At 38.5% G+C, this 24,023-nt stretch overlaps 1 protein-coding gene across 5 annotated transcripts in view; it reads right to left on the bottom strand.

Annotated features, from left to right (window-relative positions):
- Nucleotides 1-23,501, bottom strand: part of LOC124153060 — a 123,574-nt gene extending 100,073 nt beyond the window's left edge. For 2 of the 5 annotated variants that reach the window (XM_048400025.1, XM_048400024.1), the window contains exons 1-13: nucleotides 23,166-23,500; nucleotides 14,376-14,510; nucleotides 13,686-13,868; nucleotides 12,546-12,740; nucleotides 11,565-11,804; nucleotides 9,795-9,998; nucleotides 8,130-8,267; nucleotides 7,676-7,813; nucleotides 5,771-5,911; nucleotides 5,411-5,548; nucleotides 1,581-1,721; nucleotides 1,103-1,240; nucleotides 452-583 (exon numbers count right to left, since the gene is read on the bottom strand). In XM_048400025.1, coding sequence (XP_048255982.1) covers nucleotides 452-583; nucleotides 1,103-1,240; nucleotides 1,581-1,721; nucleotides 5,411-5,548; nucleotides 5,771-5,911; nucleotides 7,676-7,813; nucleotides 8,130-8,267; nucleotides 9,795-9,998; nucleotides 11,565-11,804; nucleotides 12,546-12,740; nucleotides 13,686-13,868; nucleotides 14,376-14,510; nucleotides 23,166-23,223 — 1,981 coding nt within the window. In that variant the 5' untranslated portion in view covers nucleotides 23,224-23,500. Of the gene's footprint in view, nucleotides 1-451; nucleotides 584-1,102; nucleotides 1,241-1,580; nucleotides 1,722-5,410; nucleotides 5,549-5,770; nucleotides 5,912-7,675; nucleotides 7,814-8,129; nucleotides 8,268-9,794; nucleotides 9,999-11,564; nucleotides 11,805-12,545; nucleotides 12,741-13,685; nucleotides 13,869-14,375; nucleotides 14,511-23,165 lie in introns of all 5 variants that reach the window. The other 3 variants (XM_048400022.1, XM_048400023.1, XM_048400026.1) reach the window with 3 other exon arrangements.
- Between the last annotated feature and the right edge of the window lie 522 nt (nucleotides 23,502-24,023).

Here is a 24,023-nt window from a genome sequence, read left to right as displayed (position 1 = left end):
AGTAAACTTCAGTTGACAGTTGCTTTCCTTTTTGACAAATCGCACAGAACCTTTGGAAATAGAGATGTGCTAGTTTCTTTGATTTCCAGAAATGTTTACTTATATAGAAATTTGATTGTTTCGAAAAATGTTTAGAAACACAGTTTAATAATCACAGAACATGAGACAAAATGTTCATTATATTTCTCTAAGGAGTTAATGAAACTATATCAAAACCGGTTATAGGAAACGATCTGTGTGTTTCAGTGTAAGGTCATAGAGGCTTCAACGATGATGAGCAATAATGCAAAGCAGATCAAGGGGAACGCAAGACTGGCAAGAGATCAGCACTATGCCACAATGACCAAATCAATGGCATAACATGAGTGAAGGCTATTAGTTGTAACGTAACATTCATATTTTAAAACTAATTACAGTAACAAACACATGCGTATTTTACTATCCCACTCACCTAAATGACACCTGTCTCCCCTCCAACCGTCACGACACTGACATGTCCCGTCCGTCCCGCTGCATCCGCCATCCAGACATCCTTCACTGCAGTTTTCCCTACATCCCAGGCCGTACGTTTCATTCGTGCAGGCTGAAGACATGTACATAGTATTTGTAACGATAGACCATTATAGAGTAGCTACATATACGCTAATCAAGTTTAATCATCCATGTACACAATATGTTATATGCGTTTTTATACTCGTGTCCATGTGTTTAAAAGTGAAAAGTTTATGTATGTCGATACATTTTCATTTTCCCGATTGCGATGCAGAGGTGTTCCAGAGAAAACATATTCTCAATGTTTTTATTTAAGCGGCCTTGCACGTCTATCAACACGTCAAAGACAATGAATTTGTAGCGTCCTAAGTGAACAGACATTGTAAAACTGTATAGCTTTTTTTTAAGTTTCGAACTTTAATCCTTCGGAAAAACAATTTCATCAAGATCACATATAATGTATGACAAAATACTGGTACACATCGTTTTATTGTCAACGCTTTTGTATTGCCATCACCCCTCTCTCCCGTATAGAATATGAGACATTCATACACACTAGTACGTAAAGCATTACTTCATAAAATGCATTGCATAAACATCAATATCTGACCTTGATCGCATTGTGATCCTTGGAATCCTGGAACACAGCCTTGAGAACATTCGCCGTTTACATTGCTGCATACACCACTGTCGCAGTTGATGTTGCATTGAGAACTGCAGCGATCGCCAAAAGTACCGTTAGGACACTCTGAAACAATAAATAATACGGAGATTCATCTCTAAACATCAAACCTTCCGGCACAAAACCTTGAAATATCAATTGCCATCATAATCTTCTCCATTCAATGCATATACATGTATCCAATCATTCCAACCTACAGGTATTTCTTATATTTGTGTTATTTGATCGAAATGTCTCAATATGTATTGCAAATGCATGTTAATCATATCTGGATGACACATTGTGCAGCACATTATGCGTGCAGAGCGTGCACAATGAGCTGCATTGTGCATTGAACATGAATGCAGTATTGCAATACTATTGGTTGTGTCACTACAGTACTCTCAAAGATTACTTAAGGACTTACTCTCCGTACATTTGTCACCGAGCCATCCGTGTCCACAGCCACCTTCACAGAACCCTGTTACAGGAGAACATCTCTTCTGGTCTCTGCAGCCAACACTACATGTGTACTTGCAGGATTCACCATAAAATCCATGCGTACATTCTGAAAGTAAAACACAATTGTGACATTTCTTACCATGGATAATATGTTTCGTTTCTATTCTTGATAAATTTATGAGATTTGAATGCCTACACACATGGCGTTAATTTGTTATTAGTTTAATGTTGTAGCTGCCGTGTGTCATCGCGTGGTTAAAAACAGAAGGGGTGACACAGTATACTGACTCCGAACGTACCAGTCCTTGTTTCAGCCTCTTAATGCCGAGCGCCAGACAAGTAAACAACAAGTACCATCTTTAAACGTCTTTTGGCATGACGCGGCCGGCCGGATCGAACTCCCGACCTTCCGCTCTCAGGGCGACGCTCAAGATATGCCACTAGACCACGGAGGCGGTCGCACATATCAATATAAGTATCAGTACAAATGTTAGTTCAAGTCAGTAATTTCATGTGTGTGCATGTTACTGTAATTAGAGCTTGGTCACTACAGATGTTTCCTTCCAGAGAACACTGGCGGCGTCATACCAAAAGACGTTAAAAGATAGCGCTGGGCATAAACGGCACGACACAGGACTGGTCGGCTCGGAGTCAGTAAACCGTGTCTGAGTGGAGTACCCATGTTAAACTGCGGCTTGGTATCTCAGTGAGCTAGCACATGATACCCGGTAATAGTCCTGAAAAGTACCAACAGCCAGCTAAAAATATTGAGTATTTCACGTAAAAGAGTCAACAGCTCCTTTCCACCAGAGGGTTTACCAGTGGGACACCAGTGGGTGACCGCAGATATAATTACATTTCTACCATCAGAGGTTCAGGAAAATGTGTCAATAATGAAAGAAATGTCATCTGAAGGTTATTGAATAAACTGTGTGTGAAACGTTGGACTTCTAACATCTATGTACAATTTGGGGATAGGACATGTCAGCAAGACTTATGCAAAACGTACAAAGCATTATACTCTAAACAGGAGTGAGTGAGTGAGTATGGTTTTATGCCGCTTTTAGCAATATTCCAGCAATATCACGGCGGGGGACACCAGAAATGGGCTTCACTCATTGTACCCATGTCGGGAATCGAATCCGGGTCTTCGGTGTGACCAGCGAACGCTTTAACCACTAGGCTACCAGACCGTCCCACTCTAAACAGGACGTTTCGGACATAAATATAGAAGTTGTACTAAAACATATTGATATTCCCGAGTAACCTAAACAATCTGCATCTGACCTTGGGGGAGGATTGACTTGAAGTTCTCGCATACATAAATCTTCAGCTTCTGACAGGTTTACTGCGGAATGTTTTTTTAATAAATGAAGACCAAAAAATCTTGATGTCTAGCAATTCATTCATACCGATTTCCTAGCCTTTTGGAAAAGCTTTCGACACGAACGATGGGACCTGTACAGAAACAAATGCTCACTTTCGTTCACTTCGGCGATTCAATAAAATATGGATGACTGATTTTCATCAGATGTCTTTGCAAATGTCTTTGGATCTCCGACTTGTGTTATTTTCAGGGGTTGTCATCAAAGGGACCCAATCTCACCGGCAATTCTCGTTATAATGATACGTAATGACACCGAAGTAAAGGGAATTACTGTTGGTAATATTGAATACCTCTTAAATCAGTTTGCTGAAGATACCACTTGAACACGAGATGGTAAGGATTGCTGCCCATAACCAGTGCTACAAGACTTAACGGGTTCTTTTGCCCGTTTCTCTGGAGTAAATACTGATAAAGCTATACTTATTTGGATAGGGTCGATAAAATTTTCACGAACGAACCTGTGTCAGAAATGGAGACCTAACTTGGATCAGAAAACATTTGAATTACTTGGGATAATGTTAAACCTTGATCATGACATGATTGAACTAAATAATAAGATACTCTCAGAAAATGTGAGACTCTCATGTCAATCTGGTTAGCGCGCCACCTCACGCTTTTAGACAGAAACTGTATATTTAAATTACTTATTATTCCAAAACTTAAACATCTTGTTTTCGTCTATCCCGAACACACCAGATACGCGTATAGAAGAATTTTAACGTAAATGTTTCATATTGATATGGGGAAATAAACTGGAAAATGTGATTTGAGATCAACACAGGGGTTAAATATAGATGAAGGGTTAAATATGCCAAACTGAAAGCAGAGTCGATTGTACGATTCCGACTATATCATGAGAATGTGTTCATGAATCACTTTCAAATAGTGATAATGTCACACGTTAAATGACAATCTATCAAAACTGGGCTATTAACGAACGTGAAATGGGAAAGGGGCACATTATGTAAGTGAACTGCTCCAAGCATGAGGACAGTTTTTAACATATGATAGACGGGTTAATAAGTTGAATGAAAAGCAAATTGTTTGGAACACAGAGGGTGAATCAAAACATTGTGCTCCTCAGATAATACTGAATAACCTAAACAGACAAGAGAATCCTGTACAACCTTACGATTTGACATATCTTCTTAAACAATCAAAAGGTAGCCACTATAGATCTTTAATTATTACATATACTTGTACTAATCAGTACTGCAGAAAAGGGCAACATGTACTAGAAAATGATATGCGAACACAAACATGGCAACTACATAACCAAATTCCATTTCCATGTTCAAGAGACGCTAATCTTCGATGGTTTCCATACAAAAATATGCTACACCCTATCCTACCAACCAGACCGGTAGACTTGTAAACATGGGATAAATTAGCAATTATATCAATAGGCTACACACCTGACCGGCAAGAACTTCAAAGGTTGCTACAAGGTAAAGTTAAAGTAAAATTGAAGAATGATTTAATTTGTTAGACGACACATTCTTCTTGACTTTTGTCACAGAAAATATTATGTGGATCCAATAAAGGTGATTCTTATTCTTTTCAAATGTATCACATTCAAGTATAAATCCACAAACTTTCGTTCTGACAAAAGGAACTCTACAAATACTACGTCCTAACAAAATGATCAGCCATTTTAAGTTCCAGACTTGAGCACTTTCCTCAAGTCTGGTCAGTGTGTCACACTGCTGTTGTAGAAGCTGTAACGTCAATGTGGGTTAACGGTAACCACATAACATTGTCTATACATACTGCTGTTGTAGAAGCTGTAACGTCAGTGTGGGTTAACGGTAACCACATAACATTGTCTATACATACTGCTGTTGTAGAAGCTGTAACGTCTGAGCGGGTTAACGGTAAACACATAACAGTGTCTATACACATTGATGTTGTTGAAGCTGTAACGTCATGGCAGGTCAACGGTAACCACATAGCATTGTCTATACATACTGATGTTGCAGAAGCTGTTCCGTCATGGCGAGTAACAGGACTAGCACTAATCTTACGTTTCATGAAATATGTTCAAATGCTATTTACCAATCCTCAGCCCAATAGCTTACTTGGGCTCGAAAATCGAAAATTGTTACCGAATAAGAAGTCGAGATAGAAAATGACAAAAAGCGCCACCGTTTTTCGTTTTCGACCTTTAAACCTTCTTCAGTGTCCAATTCTACTGAACAACATAATGCCGAGCACGCCACTTTCCACACAGCATTCATCTTGACATCTCCATACCATCACTTGCATACAAAACATCATTAAACATGATCCAACACATCCTATCCATCTTCACCGCATGTTCTAATTCAAAATACGTCATTTAATCGAAAATGAATTGAGAAAGAAGCCGAGATAGAAGACGACAGTGAAACCGCTGCCGGATTTCTGACCTTGATCGCATTGTGATCCTTGGAATCCTGGAACACAGCCTTGAGAACATTCGCCGTTTACATTGTCGCATACACCGCTGTCGCAGTTGCTGTTGCACTGAGAGCTGCAGCGATCGCCAAAAGTACCGTTAGGGCACTCTGAAACAATAAAGAATTCGGAGATTCATCTCCAAACATCAAATATTCCGGGGAAATACTTGAGATATTAATTGCATGTTGATCACATCTGGATGACACATTGTGCAGCACATTCCGCGTGCAGAGCGTGCAAAATGAGCTGCATAATTTATAATGCAGTAAATATGAACGCAATATTGGTTGTGTCATTACAGTACTTTCAACAATAACTTAGGAACTTACTTTCTGTACATTTGTCACCGAGCCATCCGTGCCCACAGCCACCTTCACAGAACCCTGTTACAGGAGAACATCTCTTCTGGTCTCTGCAGCCAACACTACATGTGTACTTGCAGGATTCACCATAAAATCCCTGTGTACATTCTGAAAGTAAAACACAATTGTGGCATTCCTTACAATGTATAATATGCTTGGTTTCTATTCTTTATAAATTTATGCGATTTGAATGCCTACACACATGGCGTAAGTTTGTAATTAGTTTTAAGCTGTAGCTGTTGTGTGTCATAGCGTGGTTAAAAACAGAAGGGGTGACATAGTATACTGACTCCGAACCGACCAGTCCTTGTTTCAGCATCTTAATCCCGAGCGCCAGACAAGTTAACAACAAGTACCATCTTGAAACGTCTTTTGGTATGACGCGGTCTGCCGGATCGAACTCCCGACCTTCCGCTCTCCGGGCGTACGCTCTAGATATATCACTAGACCACGGAGGCGGTCGCCATAGTCACATCACACCGTATAATATGGGTTGATATGCAGCTTGCCAAGTACTCATCTCTGATGACATTAAGCATTGGGGACCTGCCGGTTTAAAGGATTTGCAAACAGCACGGCACATTTTTAGAATCCATTTGTCGTGTGTTCGAGTCCCAGATTTACCCTGGTTATGATCTTAACGTCGATTGTCTAATCACAATCTTGCTCGTGGATTTCACGATATTGCAAAATGGTCAGAACATGTATCACTTCGCGATTTCCTTGCACCCTAAGTTGTAACCACATGGAAGTACTGTAATATATTGTTCATGGTTGGGTAAAAACAAACTCACCAATTTCCTCATCTTTCAAAGTTATGAATTTATTTGATGTTTTCGTGGACAGCTGACCAGGGAAGATCTGATGGAGGATCATTTGAATTACTTGGGATAATATTTAACCTTGATATTGACATAATTGAACTAAATAATAAAGATACTCTCAGAAAATGTGAGACTCTTTTGTCCATCTGGTCAGCGCGCATCCTCACGCCTTTTGACAGAAACTGAATATTAAAATCACATATCATTCCAAAACTAAAACATATTGTTTTTCGTCTATCCCGAACACACCAGATACATGTATATATTTATATGGAGAAATATACCGGAAAATGTGATTTGAGATCAACACATCAAAGATGGAGGTTTGAATATGCCAAACTGAAAGCAGAGTCGATTGTACGATTCCGACTATATCATGAGTACTGTATGTGTTCATGAATCACTTTCAAATAGTGACAATGCCACACGTGAAAGGACAATCTATTAAAACTGGGCTACTAACACACGTGGAATTGGAAAGGGGCACGTTATGTAAATTACCTGCTCCAAGCATGAGGACAGTTTTTAACATATGATAGATATGTTAGTAAGTTGAATGAAAAAGCAAATTGTTTGGAACACAGAGGGAGAACCAATCAAGCTCAATCAAAACAGTGTGTTCCGCAAATAATACTAAATAACCTTTGACGTACCATAGGATTCCCTTGTCATATGATTTACCTTTGTGTGTTTTTGTGATGAGTGCCGTCGGTGGGGCAGGATTCACCAACACCTGTTATCATCACTATTTGATAATGATTCATAAACACATGCTTATGATAAAGACGGACTGGGCAATGGATGTTTCTTATGATGATGGTAAATTAATGGTTTTGTGGCTTTTCATTATTAAACAAGAAGACGCTGTGTGGCCAATTAGTACACAGTTTGTTGTTCGTATCAAGCAGAATTTCTCATATCTCCACCAGTAACTGTTTACTTTTTTCACACACATGTAACCCAGATATCGGTGCCTTAATTGTACAACATTCTGACATGAAGGTAAAATAAAGGATTTTGTTGTTTTCATTGAACTGGTTGTACTCACGTTGATCGCACATGTCACCAATGTATCCAGGTTTGCACCCTTCGGTACAAACGCCCGTCACGCCATCACACACACTGTTTGTGCACTCCTTTCCACATGGTGATTGGCAGTTTACGCCAAACCACCCCTTCCGGCATGCTATAAAACATAGTAAAACTGTGTAATGAGATATACGAAGACCATCCTCTTAATTGAAATGATTTATCACATTTCCTCGGTGTGCATTCTCATGTGATGGTTACTGCCGAATGTTGACAATCAGAAAGGGACTAAGACAAATTATTTCTTTGATATTTGAAATTTCAACGCAAACGGTATCATTTGGTTACATGATGGTTACTGCCGTATGTTGACAATAAGAAAGGGACTAAGACAAATTATTTTTTTGATATTTGAAATTTCAACGCAAACGGTATCATTTGAGTTTGACGGTCTTCGTTAGTAATGCACCCACGTGTCTGACAGTCATCGCCTGTGAAACCAGCTGCACAACCAGAGCTACATCTGCCAGTGACCTTGTCACAGGCCTCCGATTTGTTGTAACAACGACACTGGAGAGCACAATTCAAGCCAAAGGATCCATCACCGCAAACTGCAAATAGAAATATGCTTCATACAAATTTAACTCATCTTACGTAGTAGAAACATGTACATGTATCTTTGCTGAAGTTACATATCTGTCATTCCTATTCGGAAAATGAAAGGTTAGGGTCTATACATATATCATCTTTTATCATTACTCGTTACAAAATATATATTTATCCTTCGCCACGACTTTTATAAACCAATATAAGTTGGCTGGCCTCGTCGGGTATCTTGATGTCATCATGATTGATCTATGTCTCGTGTCTCTCACAACTGACCCTGTTCACGTTACGAGCTACCATACTTAGAGTTCAATGGCTTCCCAAGACAGATCTAAGTGTCACACACAAATATCTCACAGCAATAAGTCTTTGTAACTTGGGAACTCGTTATGATAAAACTGTATTACTAGCGGGGTAGGGGAATATGGCTGAACCTTTGTACGCATGTATGTTAAAATACGTATTTGGAGGTGCTGCTATTCATTCACCCGTACCGTACCCGTACCAGTTGTCAGGACAAACTTAATAGAAAAAAACACTGGTTGATTCATATGTCACCACGTTTTCGCTGCAAAGACGCGAGGCGCCTTAGTATGTATACCCACTACCACATTAGGATATCACCTACTTTTATCTGAACTCATCTCTGTAAGCATGGATACAGTTCTTCGGTTTTCAGCTTGGCAACGAGATTTGGGGAAAAATATTTCGAAACACGCCAAAATACGTCCCTCATTACATGTGGACGACTATGTTCGTTATGTTTATAACTGTTTATGACTAAAAGACTGAGCTATGAATACTTCTGTGCTATATGGTTCCATATGGTATCATCTCCATCTCCTTTGAATATACAGGGGCGGTGGGGTAGCCAATAGTGTTTAAAACATTGGCTCGTCACGCCGGAGACCCAGGTTCGATTCCTGACATGGGTACAAGGCATGAAGCCCATTTTCCGGTGTCCCCCGACGTGATATTGCTGGAATATTGCTAAAAGTGGCGTAAAACCATAGTCATTCACTCACTCACTCACTCTGAATAGTTAAAGGCGACTTTGCTTGTCGTAAGAGGCGACTAACAGGATCGGGTGATCAGGCTCGCTGGCCTGGTTGATGCAAGTCATCGATCCCAATTGCGTGGATTGGTGCTCATAATATCAATCACTGGATTGTCTGGTCCAGACTCGATTATTTATAGACCGCCGACATATAGCTGGAATATTTTTGAGTGCGGCGTTAAAAACAACAAACAAACGAAAACACACTGGATGTACAGGTAGGTGTTTGTTCGAATTTTCGGCCTTTAAGTTATTTTGTCATTATATATTCGCAGTGCGGAATATCATTCATTAAGAACTCGATAGTGATACAATAATACAGATTCCTGATCCTTTTATGAATACATGTACTTCTTACATGATATAAATGTCAAATTTTGTTTTTTACATTCACATTGTTTATGTTGTAACATTCACAGACTTGTGTGAATGTTAAATCAAATGTTATTGCCGTCAACATGTTAATTGGTTCCACCTGTAAACATCTGTACTTCGCACAATGCTAGTCTTTGACACTGCCGTGTGGTCACCCTCAGAAGACTGATGGAGTGTAGTTGGCCTGGAACAAGAATAATGATCTGCCCGGGATCCGCGGAGTTATCCGTGTAGATGTTCTGCCATCCGGTAATGCCAGGAGTTGTTGTCTGCAGGCTGAATCCGGCCAGAAGTTGTGTGAACCCTGCGATGTCAAGAGTGAGTGAGTGAGTTTGTTTCAACACCGCTTTGAACATTCATTTCATCGGTAACACTAGGGCATGTCGCCTTGATGAGGAAGGAAAGTGATGCAGGATTTTCGCAGACGGTTGCCCCGTGATGAAACTCACGAACAGGGGTCGGATACTGACACTCATACAAACATAATCAGTGCGAACCGGGATTCGAGCCCACGACAATATGTGTCTGCTACGCCTATCGGACATAGCTCTGTCCAGCGAATGGTGACACCTAAGATCACTGGGCCACCCGTGACCCGCAATGACAACAACACATATAAACTCACCAAAAATGTGAAAATGTGCTCAATTATGAACATACATTAAATTGAATACATTTGTGATTTCATTGTCTGGTTTGAATGAAACGATGCTCGGAGTCTCGAAACGATTTCAATTCGTATGATATCCAAAGTCAACGCCAGACAACAACCAGTCTCGATTATCTTATTCCATGTGCATGAAGGCAAAAATGCGGTCAAAGTGTTACGAATTGATCATTGGAAATCAGTGATGAGCCTGTACTGGTTGTCAATGTGTATGTAATACATAGACTTATATATCTATGTCATATGTGTATACTTGCAACTGCAGAAACTAGTAGGTGAGGTGAGGTGAAATGGGGTTTAACGTCGCCTTCAAGATTATTGCACTTATATAGCGACGTGCATGCACGTGTAGGTGTGTGTGTGTGTGTGGCTGCTTGTACTAGTCCGGACTGATGCCGATTTATAGTGCTAGCACACTGAGATACCATGCCGCAGTTTAACATGAATACCCCACTCAGACACAGTATACTGACTCCGAGCCGACCAGTCCTTGTTTTAGCCCCTTAATGCCGAGCACCAGACAGGGTAACAACAAGTACCATCTTTTAACGTCTTTTGGTATGGGGATCGAACCCCGGCCCTTCCGCTCTCCGCCCACCTTCCGCTCTCCGGGCGGACGCTCTACCATTAGACCACGGAGGCGGTCCAGAAACTAGTAAAGTCACACAGGACTATAAGGGCATGAATATCGAAATATCGCCAATGCCCTGTGCGGAAAGAGAAATCCTGCCACAGAATTCAGCTGTGGACGCATTGCCCTCACTTTGATTCCATTTCAGGTGTTGCCGTGGTTCAGGGAATGTGTTTGAAGACTAAAGAGCGATATACACTGTTTTCGTCAAATATTGTTTAAAACGAGTACATGATACATACAATATTCATTCGTTCGACATATGCAATGCTTCTCCAATCGGGTGAATGTAAAGGATATTACTTTGTGTCACTTTAACTATTCAATTTGTTTTGTTTGGCTTTTAATCAGTTTCAACCTGCTAATTCTTGGTCTTTGCACAATACCCACCCACATGGGTTTCACCAAAGCAGTAAATGCTTAAGATCTGCATCAATCTATCCCACGGGCGTTAGGCCGTGATGGACATATTGATCTCAGCGAGGGTAAACCCAACTCACTCACTTTCGATCGTCGTGTCTTATCACTTAAAGCACATATGGTTGATGATGTCAAAATATAAATGTACTTACCTGGACCTGCTCTATTATATATTCTTATCATCAGAGGGACGTATGATGTTTCCAGGTTCAGAGTCCAGCGACTGTTATTATAGGCGTCACATGCTGCCTTTGTGAGGGAACATGATTTGTACTCAAATCGCGACTGTGTGTTCCCGTCAACTGCCAGGTCCGATGTATACACGATGGACCTTTTATTGTCGACATAGTTTGATGTTTGATTTGTTGGTTTCTTCACAGCAATGTTGATACCTATATAAATTAGAAGCGACTATGATATACAACTATTCATATATGATACACTGGCTACAAACATTTGGTGCATGACATCGAGTAAAGAAATGTCTGATTTGCAATCCTCCTTTTATCCTGCATTCGGACTTGTCAGTTTCATATCACGTCATAGTACATAAATATGTAGATCATCAATTACTTCTTTCACGACACAATTAAAGTCAAGTGAGCTTAGATGGCCTGTTGGTTCGGCGTCCGGTGACTGTTGTCCGACATGCATCTTATATTATCCTCAGACACCGAATCAAGTTTACAATTAAAACTTCACAAGTTTGTTCCCGTATATTAAACCCAATTTGCTCAAAAGGTTCAAATCCTATGACAGTCGCAGCAGCCCTATTGAAAAGCATACCCATGGCCATTATTCCGCCAGTTTTGTTCAAAATGGCTTCATGACTTTTATGAGTGGCCGCAATGGCAATCAAAGTGAAAGATCTATATATGGCCATTACTCAGCCATTGGTGTGCAAAATGTAATGCAATTTCTTATATTTGTTGTAATAGTGGGACTCACTCAGCCAAAATGGCACAACTACGGCACGCAATTCTGTAGAGAATCAAGGACACACGTATTAACTGTCTTAAGATAACGCACGGACAAATCAATATTGACACATTCTGTGTAATGAAAAATATGTTCAAATGCACGAATCTATTCAAGAAAAAAAACAGCTATGAAGAAAACAAAAACATACGTACCTCCATTTATCCGCACTTCACAAATATTGGCATAAGAGCTTGTACTGAGTGTAAGCATGGCTGTGATTCTTGTAGCCAGGATCGGTCTCTCGCACACAATGCTGAACACCAAGCTATCATTGCGGGAGTAGGGAGAACTACAAACTGTCGGTAAGCCCTTAATTTCGCCCACGACAACAATATTTTCAATTGTTCCTAAAAATGAAAAAAATGACAACCATAAATGCGCGAGAAATTCACATTATATACTTGTGTAGTACAATATAGTAATCCACCATGACAGTAGATACCAGCTGTAGTTAACTTGACACACAACATTTATCTACGGAGGTGGGACGAACCTGTCTGTTGAGTGAGCGGACGAGTTATGGTAGAACATGCAATTGTGTTAAGAAATGTGTAGGTATTATATATTCGCACTACCCAGTCGTCTACTTTTTTGTGCATTACATATCACTCATAAAGGGTTGTACATAGGCAGTAATAGTCGAGATAATTAAACGTTTTATAAAAAGAGTTTATTATAAGCGACGACACTCTTTCCCAAATCATTAATCTTTGCTAAATGCAAAGTCCGTTGTATGATTCCGACTATTTCATAACCATACGCATGTGTTTATGAATCACTATTGAATAGTGATGAGGCCAAGTGTTCACGAAAAGGTGAGCGTACCCTCCCCCAACCGTCCCACACACATGTAGAGGCAAGTCAAGTGGTAACCTGTACAAACACGAGAACATATGGTACATTTCAATATATGGAATTCAGGTTACTCTTACCATTGGCATTCAACTGATATTTTTTGTTGTAATTTCATTTTCTTTCTGGTAATATCTGAAAGAGTGTACATGTACTTTTTAAGTAAAAGAATGTGTCAGCTTGTACATAGTTCATTTATCAACATCAGCTATTCGAGCGAGGAAAGCCAAAAGTAACGCAAGTCGTTTATCAATTTGTTTTTTATTGGTGCTGATAGACCAAGGATCATACTTGATGCTAATCGTAGCCTCGATCCAACGAATTTTTGTATTTCTGTAATTATCGGTAGTCATTTCCAAAATTGACATATCATTCAGTTTGAAAGTTCAATGGCAGAGTGGTCGTTCACAACCTGATCACACTGTTCATCAATACATTACCGGAATTCGCAGTACGTTTTGTTGTTATTTCCATCTCTGTAATCCATCGTTTTGTAGGGAAAGAAACAGCAACTGTCTGTTCCCTTCCATAATCTGTCTGGCTGCAAGTATTATCTCTTCCATCATTAAGTAATGTCTTAGCTGAGTAACGCACAGTGACTGTTCCTCCAGCGGCGAGATTGACTGCAAACAGAAAGTAAGCATCATAAGAGAGAACCAGACAATACATATTCCGAAGAAATGACCATATGACCTTAACATAGAAAAATTATTTTCCTCTTCCCCAGGTCTTCTGCTGTAATGGTGCTGCCCGTTGATCACTATCAGAGCATCAGTATTCCTGAAGCTTCTGTTAAACTTGGCCACATTTCTGTGTATTGAGTTTGCCAATCCGATGCGAAATTCCGCTTCATATGCATAACGAAACAGATCAGTGGGCACAATTGAAGCCCATGGGTATGCGTACTTCTTGCTTAAATGTTCTCTTCCTACATAAATTTTGCAATGAGGAGTATTTCGCATTTTGTTGCCTCCGTAAATTGCAGATTAGATTTGTTTCAATGTTTGACAAAGTGTCCCGAATCTGACACCAGATAGAACAAAAACAATAAAAAATGAGTTGTATATGCATATATCCTTTACATTAATTTCCGTATGCTAAACATCCTTGAAGTTCGGTAACATGCATACCATATTGACAGCTTGGTCCCATCCATCCATGTTCACAGCTACTTCTACCGCAGTCTCCAGTATCACGATTACACTCATTGTTGTTCTTACAGTGACACGCGTAGTTTTGCGACGTTCCAAAGTAAACTGCCTCTCCTGCAAACAACACATATCTTCAGTTGGATACATTATTAAGTGAGGATGTTGTAGATGTCGAAGACCTGATACACGACGACAACAAAGTATCCAGTTGTGTTCAACTATTACTGTCATGAATGGAAAGTAATAGAAAGATAACCCCGACATTACATTTGTTACCGATTGTCTCATCGACTTCTCACTATACGGAGCTGTAATGTTCCTAGTAAATGTAAATGTAGATTCGTTTATGCTTGTGAGACAAATGTGCGGCCGACAGGGTCTGTCTCGATATATTTGTATCAGATCAGAAGATCAACACAGGGTTTGGCAACCTTCTTCACGCTTTCTTTCAATATTTTATGTTCTGACTAATATGGGCAAAATAGGATGCAAAAAGATAGAATCGCGAGAATGTCATTGCGGAACAGTAGCCCATGACATAGTCACACACATTTTAATGTCATTTACTATAAATGTGCAAGAAAGAAATGAAATATTGGAATATGCATATGTTTTTGACATTACCATTGTGAATTGCTCTGAATTGCTTTGGTAGAATGATGATGTTATCATGTCTTTCCTCCTAGACGGACTACCTGATTGCATGATACACATTGAGCTTGATATATGCGGCGAAACTATGTTACTAGTCTTTGATTATGTTAGCAAGTGGCATCATTTGTTCATACCCCTTCACTAGGACATGTAACTACTTTGTTTCATTAAGGTTCATGTATCTATGTTCTATATTGTAGAATAGTGGAGGAAATAAATATATCTATCTATCTATCTATCTATCTTTTACACATATATAGATTTTATCAATTCTATATACAACAAATACCGAAGTACATGGACTGACGATTAACCGTTTCTGATACAAGTTCCGAATATGAAGAGGAACAGTGACAAGACCACATTCTGCATGAGTTCACTTGTTCCCGTGTAAGTTCTCGGCGAGCCTCGGAGTTTTCCCACTTTTATCAACTCGGATTGATATATTTGATATATTGTTGCTACCGCGCGCTACTCTGATCACCTCCACCTGTAGAAGTATTTGACCTGCTTTGCTTGTTACCTGCGTTATTACCTGAGATTTGAACACTGCAATAACCTTGGTAACCATTATGTCCTTCATAATAATTCAGCAGCTTTACTCAAACTATTTGTCCTTGTTCATCCAAGTACACTTTAACCGCGACATTAGGAGTACACATTTTAAACTACTCATCAAAGATTAAATGTTTCAAATTGTCCAAATATTGAACAACCTCCTTGGATGCACACCATCTATGACAAGCAATCTCTTTGAACCGAGCAAACTCAACATATGTTTGATTGTCACATTTCCTGTAATTCCTGAACTTTTGCCTGTAAGTCCTCATGTACCTACTCATAAGCCTTCAAAATGGGTTCCGTAACTACGACGTAGCCATAAGTTTCACTATATCCGTGACGTTGGAACAGAGCAGCATTTAATTAATGAGAGTAGGATATATCACGGAGTATACACTTGAAGGAGAGGGTTCTACTAACTACCGTACAACAGGAAGAGACCTAATACGTGGTTGTGTGTAACATGGCCGCCAGGAAAGTTAAAGATTGAGCTAAAGTAGTGTTGTTTTCACGGGCTTGTTGAATAAATTCCCAGCGCTCCTGTCAAAATATCTTCTACTTGATCCTTGATGCATCATTTTGGCATTTACAATATATATCTTTTCCAAGTACACGTACATTATTAGTCTATCTTCTATCTTACCTATCTTCACGAACTATTAAATAATGGGCATAAGGTCACGCAGACGAAGGCTATGGATATTTTAGATGATAATGTACATTATTTGATATATCAAATTCAGTAATTGATATCAAAAAAACGATTTGCGATCTCAATAAACATTTCATGAAATAATACAATCATATTTGCGATATGTATTCATTCTTTGGTACCCATAAATGATTTATTGATATAAAATAAGGAATAAATAGCAAAAAACTGTCTTATATATTGTTTCTTTGTGGGTTGTATTGAGTAACGTGATTACATCACGGTTATAGTGTTAATTGCGAGTCTTTTCTTTCTGCACCATCATTTCTTTCATCTTATGTAACAAAAAATTAAAATGTCAACTCGAATTTAACCCAGAAAATAATTATCGTTAACATGTGTCTACTTTTAAGTGTATACACTTATGCTATACATCGTACTGAGGAATGACACGTCATCGTAACATATATGTACTGTACATACATGTACGAAACGATACTTTGATTCTAAAGCACAGAAAATCGTTACCCCGAATAACTGTGTAACGTTTCATTCAGATAAATAAATCAGGTAAATCAGGTGTGACAGTTATTACAACCTCACCGGTTATAAAGACTTGATACATACTGACTTCCTATGTATTTAGTATGTACGTAGGATTACATGGTACGTATGTGTGCATGGTATGTATAATTACATGGATGTATGGATGTAAATGGAGTGTGTGTGTGTGTGTGTGTGTGTGTGTGTGTGTGTGTGTGTGTGTGTGTGTGTGTGTGTGTGTGTGTGTGTGTGTGTGTGCTAAAAGCGCTGCGTGTGAAGATAAATTTAAATACGTTTGACACAGTGACATGTTTCAACATCTTTAGAAACGGTAAAATTAGATATATTTAAACGTTAGTAGCATATAAACACTTGACATTGAACGGTCTACAAAAAGATGTATTTCTTATAATAGAAGGTCTATAAGGATATTAAGAAAAGTACCGTAACTCGTTACGAAAAAATAGTTCCCCTGATATTACTGAACGTTTCCCCACACCCCACTTTTTGTGTGTGTTTTTTTGTAAAAGTTAACAAGAGGATGTTTGGTGGGGGACTTGGGGTATCTTTTCACAGGTGTTATTCTGACTTTACCCACTATTTATTGGTGTATATTTGAAATGAATATTGTTGTCACTGTTAATCCTCTACTGTTAATCCCCCACCTACTATATATATTCTGTACAATATCCCTCAATCAGTTTTGCTTGACAACGGTATAAAGATCTATACCGAAACGTCGCTTTTTATAGTATAAAAGAAGTTGTTATCCATAATATTGTGTCTACCTTAACTTCCAAGTGGTGACTGCCATTTCAGTGAACTTTGCAAGTGGTGATGAATTTTGATATTATTATAATCTGTCAAATAAATATTCAAAGGGACTGTTCTCTACACGACACCTTTAGAATATCTTAATGAATGAACATCAGTTTATTGTATGGATAATATAATTAAAGATCTCACTAAGTATATATTTTACATTTTGCGTGCATAATAAAAACGGTATTAAGGGAGAAAGGAAACATTTTCCTTAAGAATTCAAATAACGAGTGGAGGCAATTGGAATATGCTGAACCTGTAGAAAGCATCAATTCCGTTATAGATCTGATAGATCTCACAGGGTAACATTCAACAGGCGCATTACCTTGTGATCATGTTGACGTTTTTCTTTACAGTTAAGAAAAAGAAAAGAAATTTGAAGTGAACTACATTGGAAAATTAGAGAAGAAATTAATGGTCAATGTTTTTATCATAAAAATCTCTCTGTTCAGTAAACAACAGTTGTTATTTTAGTACTTTCAAGAGGAAGCCCAAGCCGTCTCTTAGTCTGTTATGATATATTATTCAAGGTGAAAACAAAAAAAACCCATTAAAATGCAACAAAGCATTTTCCATGGACTTGTTAATTTGCTTATTGTTGATAAACATGTGTTCAGATTAATGAAAACCTATTCTATATCAAATATAATTTGCTTCAGTGTGTGAATGCGCGTACTTGCATATTGGTCCCCCAGTTCTCATAATGCTTTATATGAAAGCAAACGTTTGTGTTTAATTAACCTCATCTCTCATGTAGGGGTGGTCGGGTAGCCTAGTGGTTAAAGCGTTCGCTCGTTACGCCGAAGACCCGGGTTCGATTCCCGACATTGGTACAATGTGTGAAGCCCATTTGTGGCGTCCCCCGCCGTGATATTGCTGGAATATTACTAAAAGCGGCGTAAAACCTCACTCACTCACCCATCTCTCATGTCAGTGATCTGATTTCAAACCGCATGTCTTGGTGTTACACAGCCAGTGTCCCAACTCTCGTGTATCTACTTTAATGTTTCTCACTTGCGATCCAACGTCTAACATTTCCGGGCATGGCCACCCTCTTATACAGCACAGATGCGATCTGAACATATTATCATTCGGTTCTATAGACTGTACTGTCTTAAAATTGACTTTATTAGTTTCGAATGTTAGGTCGTGTGCACAAACAGGACCGTTTAGCCTATATAAGGAATATAGCAGTCAGTGGATCTTCTAGTTAGCTGACTTACTGTTGGAAAAATCTGTTTTATTTTAGCAAATAAGAGGATAGTTAGTAAGAAAAATATACGATACACAACGATTTTTTTCATAACTATTACAGCATCATTCGACGCTGACACCGCATCAAACCACGTGGTAGACTGGACACAGTTATTATATTATTCTCTTATTAATGCTTACAAAATACAAAGCAGAACGTGGGGTGTGGGGACATGGGGCATATTCCTACGTGAAATATTAAGACATTATTTTTATTTTTTATTTTTATTTTTTTTTAATATTTTTATTCAATTCAGAGTTATACATGGAATAGCACGTCTTGTAGCATACTTATTAGGTATAGGTTACCTATACAGCAGACAGCAGGTCAGCAAGTTTAAGTTTGCTACAGGTGTCCATCAAAGTTTACAAATGGTGAAAACGGGCAAATATTTGCCATATTTATTACCTAAGTGTGAAGCTAAATCCTAACAAATTGGTTGTGTAAAAAAAATTTAAAAACTTTTAAAAAAATTATTTTTTTTAAATAATTTATTTATTTTTAAAATATAGACATATTAACTAGACAGTTCATTTGCCAAATCTTTCAATTTTCTGTCAAACTGTCTTATTGTATTGTTTTTGTGTGCAATTGATTTCTCTATCCAAAATATATCAATTAAAGTCTTCAGAAACGTTTCAAGTGACAATTTGTTTTTCTTAATACTTGATACATGTATATATTTTTTGCATGCCAGTATAATGTGATTTAATAGAATGTTAGAGATGTACCCAAGTAAAACAGAGCATTTTGTAAATGTAAATTGTTTTGAACATTTTGTATTCAGAAAACATTCAACTTTAGCCCAAAACTCTTTAACATGCTTACAATCCAAATATACATGAAGTAAGGATTCAGTATCAGTTTAACAAAATGAGAACAGATCATCATCGAGAATTTTCATTTTAAACAATTCTTTCTTTGTATAGATGGTGCGATAAATAAATTTATATTGAAAATCAAGTAATTTTACGTTTTTTGTACATTTTCTATATCTGATAAAAACATTTCATGATATATCTAAGTCGAGAATGGTATCCCATATTTCACAGACTGTTGGTAGATTTGCTGTCTTATCATAAAAATATCTGGAGCCTCTAGGCGCTACAAGTAAGTCCATCAAAGTTGTATTTAAATGTTGATTATATAAAATAATGTGATAATTTCTAATAGTATCTTTCCAGGATTTTGGTATGTTTAATAGAACTTGGTAATAGTCAATAATTGTGCCTTTAATTTGGTATTTTATTTTAAGTTCACTAAAGGGCATTATATCATCTTCATTGCAGAGATCTTTAATAGTGTAAATTCCTTTCTTATAATGAAATCGGTTTTTTTAAACTGATGGTTACACCAATTGCAAATTAAAGAGGTTCTGATAGTACTTCTTCAATGTTTGTGGAGTTAGTTTTGTGTCTTCTATACAGTGTCCCCCAAGCAGACAAAACATCTCTCCAGTAAGGGTGAGCTAAGTGCATACAGTTTTCAATATTGGCCGCAAGTAGGAATATGTTTATGAGTGGAAAGATGCTAGGGTTATTACAGTTTTTATTTTGGAGGTGTTTTTTGAGAACTGACAGTTTTAGAGCGATTATAAAAGACTTTACCTCTATCATTCTCAGTCCGCCTTCATCATATTTTCTAATTAAAGATGTTCGTTTTATTTTGTCCCTTTTGTCATTCCATATGAATCTGTACAATATTTTGTTTAGTTCATCAATAAATTCACTTGGTGGGTTTGGAAGAGAAGAGAAAATATGTACTAAGGTTGATAGGGCCAAGGTTTTGACAACAGCAATTTACCTATCAATGTTAAATTTCTTTTCCTCCAATTCCCTAAAATTTGGTTAATAATTTCAATTCTCTTCTTTGTATTGATTACCCACAGATTATTTAAGTTCGAGTTAAGCTTTATTCCCAATATTTCAAAGTCCCCACTGTGCCAGTCTAGTTTCAGATCCTAATATTAAGACATTAGTAGTGGTGACAACTCTATCATAATTGTACTACCTAAAGCATAAATTTGGCGATCGAAAAACGTTGTGTTTGCAATCACCTAGAATGACTAATGTGGGCAAAACGTAAAACGAATATGTCCGCAATCCACAAACAATCACTTCATTAATGGCGAACATTTAAAAACCCGCGACAATCGTGACAACTCGGGGGTTCCCCTAGCAATAAACCCGCATCTAAATTCACTACTGTTCTACTGTCGGCTAGCCACAATGGCTAGACTGGACCCTTGTGGAATGGTTCATGTCGTAAAAGTCCAGCAACCGAACACAAATTAAGACGGGCCGACCTTGTGTTTATTGTCTGGTGAACACAGGTCAGTGGTCGCTCACAAACACATCTCACTGTTTTGTTTTATCTCAGTATACATTTGATATATTTCTCAAATTCAACTGAAACCCGGTCTCGTTTCAAACGCATGGCACACGCGTGTTCAACGAGTGACCCACGCGTGCTCAACGGGTTCACATGCGCTGCACACCTGTTGCACACGCGTGTTGAACGGATGCTCAACCCGTGTGCAACCCGTTGAGTACCCGTGTCACATGCGTGTTACACGCGTTCTCAACGCGTGTTAGGGGAATGAACTTCTAGGCAGTAGTGTATTTCTTTATGCATATGAATCTGAATTTGTCATCACCATGTAACTGTTTGATTATTGACATCTCAAAACAACGTTCAGTGCCAATATTCCTGAGGTAAAATGTCGATTTCTCAGCATGTCAGTGTAAATCAAATTATGTTAGTTTAGCGATACTCTTCAACATTTTTATAAAGAACTGTTGGGCAGCAGAGGGTTAAAGCATTGGATCATAGCTGCGGTAAGGGTGAACTATACTAAAACGTTGTAAAATTATATTTACACATTTAAAAAATATATTCGACTAATGTATTTAGTGCAGTAGACGTGTAATGTGTATTTTTCATCAGTTGATACCCTCAATGAATGTTAACTGACTGTCATATTGCTACAATATGACCTAATAGGTGTGCATCTAACACTGTCTTTTGATAATATTGCTGTTTCGAAAAACAACCATAAAATGCACATACTGGCAACAGAAGGATGGAAGACGACATTACGATGTAACGACATCATGCTTGCAACACGACATCACGACATCACGAAAAAACGACATCACGACACAACGGCACCCCGATATTATGACAAAATGTAACTACCACACAACAACTTCATGCGACAATACGACATCACACCATGACCTTACGACACAACGGCAACACGAGACTACGTACAACACAACGACATGATGCTACAACACGACAATGTGATACCACGACAATACGACATCATTCTACAACACATCATCCCGTCAGTACGACACCACAACCCAACTACAGCACGACACAGAGAACCATCGACATCATATTACAACAACATGGTATTACGAAACAACGACACAACGACATCACGTCAATGCGACATCATGACACAACGACAATATGCTTCAACACGGCATCACGACAAAACAGCATCTCGTCAACACGACGTCATAACACTACGACTGTTGAAACAGCATCCCGCTACAAACCGACATCACAACACATCTGCAGTTCGTCAAAACGACACAACCTCATCATGCTACAATAGGACAATATGACATCACAACACGACTACAACACATCATGTCGGCCACACGACACTCGACAACATGACATCACAACAACGTGACATTAATGTGAGGCTTCAAACGCTGCCTTGAACATTATTTCAGTTATACCACAGCGTGTCAGCTTAATGCGGGAGATAAGTCTGAAGTGATGCAGATCTTATATATTTACCACTTTAGTGAAACCCGTTGACAAACCGAGAAACATATTCAAAGAGAACTAGGATTCGAACCCACAATAAAGACACACCTAAACGGATGCAACATGAAATTGTAGCGCTTTAGGCGATCATAATGACGGTACTCCATATCGACGTAATGACTCACAAAAGCTGACATTTAGAATGTCATCTAACAGAAGCCATCGGTATTATTTGGACAACTCATTAAAGATAAAGGAACTCACTGTGAGTACAATTAAACATGTGGATCATCACATCGTTGCGGTTAACACAGTCGACAACTGAGCGGCAAGCTCTTTAAAGGAAAGCAATACTTTGAATCCCTTTCCACTCCAAGAAAATTGATGCGCATTCCTTGTTTGACGACAAACATGATTCTACTAGTGAGCATAACTTCTCTCTTAGATGAAGTAATAAAACTATTTCATGAAATGTGATGAACGTAATACTTACCGAAAGCAGACACTATAATTTCACAAATAACTATCCACACGATAAGGCAAGCTGCCATTGTCTTGGTGATTATCCCACCGATATGTTGTTTGGTATGTAGCTACATCACACCGTGTCCACCCCAACTGTCTTGTACAGTGATACCACACAACAAGACAACAACAACAACTTTCCCTGGTTCGTTGTGTTGATATCTTCTCACTACAGTCGGTTCTTCTTCTTCTGCCTCCAGCTTCCTATGTATTGTTAATATTGATATATGTGCTTTTCTCAAACTGCATGTACTTACACCATCGTTTAAATGCGCCGTGGACAACCCTTTGGTATTCTTGTACGTAAGCATCTGTTTTTTTCTGCAACGCTGCACCGCCTCGTTATTGCATGTTGCCCCAGGTCAAATACTGCGATATAACACTTGTCCTGACATATGACGTACAAACATTACTGTTACTCAGTGTCAACTCTACAAGCCAACCTGACCCTTGTTTTAGCACATCAGCATGCAAACAAACCAGTTGCCATCGAACCTTGCTTGCTTGATTTACATTTTGTTTGGGCAGACACAATAAATTGCAGGTATATTTTGACGGTGAACACTTGATTTAAATGTTATATATGTTATACACACATACTTTCGTAATCGTTGTCAGTGTTTGCAGCTGTACATGATGGTCACTTAATAGTGTTCATGAGACCATGTTCATTTGATACATACCATAGAGTATAGATATACTGTAGGCATCTACGTGTGTAACTTAATACAACATTTATCTGTCTTGTGGTTGAGTATTAACAACACATATGAAATAATGGTGGACTGGGAGGATGGGAATACAAGCGCTACGAGCTGTATCCTTG

The sequence above is a fragment of the Haliotis rufescens genome, unplaced genomic scaffold (genome assembly GCF_023055435.1).
Source record: "Haliotis rufescens isolate VD_foot unplaced genomic scaffold, xgHalRufe1.0.p SCAF_2, whole genome shotgun sequence".
In the NCBI taxonomy this organism is placed as follows: Eukaryota; Metazoa; Mollusca; class Gastropoda; order Lepetellida; family Haliotidae; genus Haliotis; species Haliotis rufescens.
This window is presented reverse-complemented; position numbering and strand designations above follow the sequence as displayed.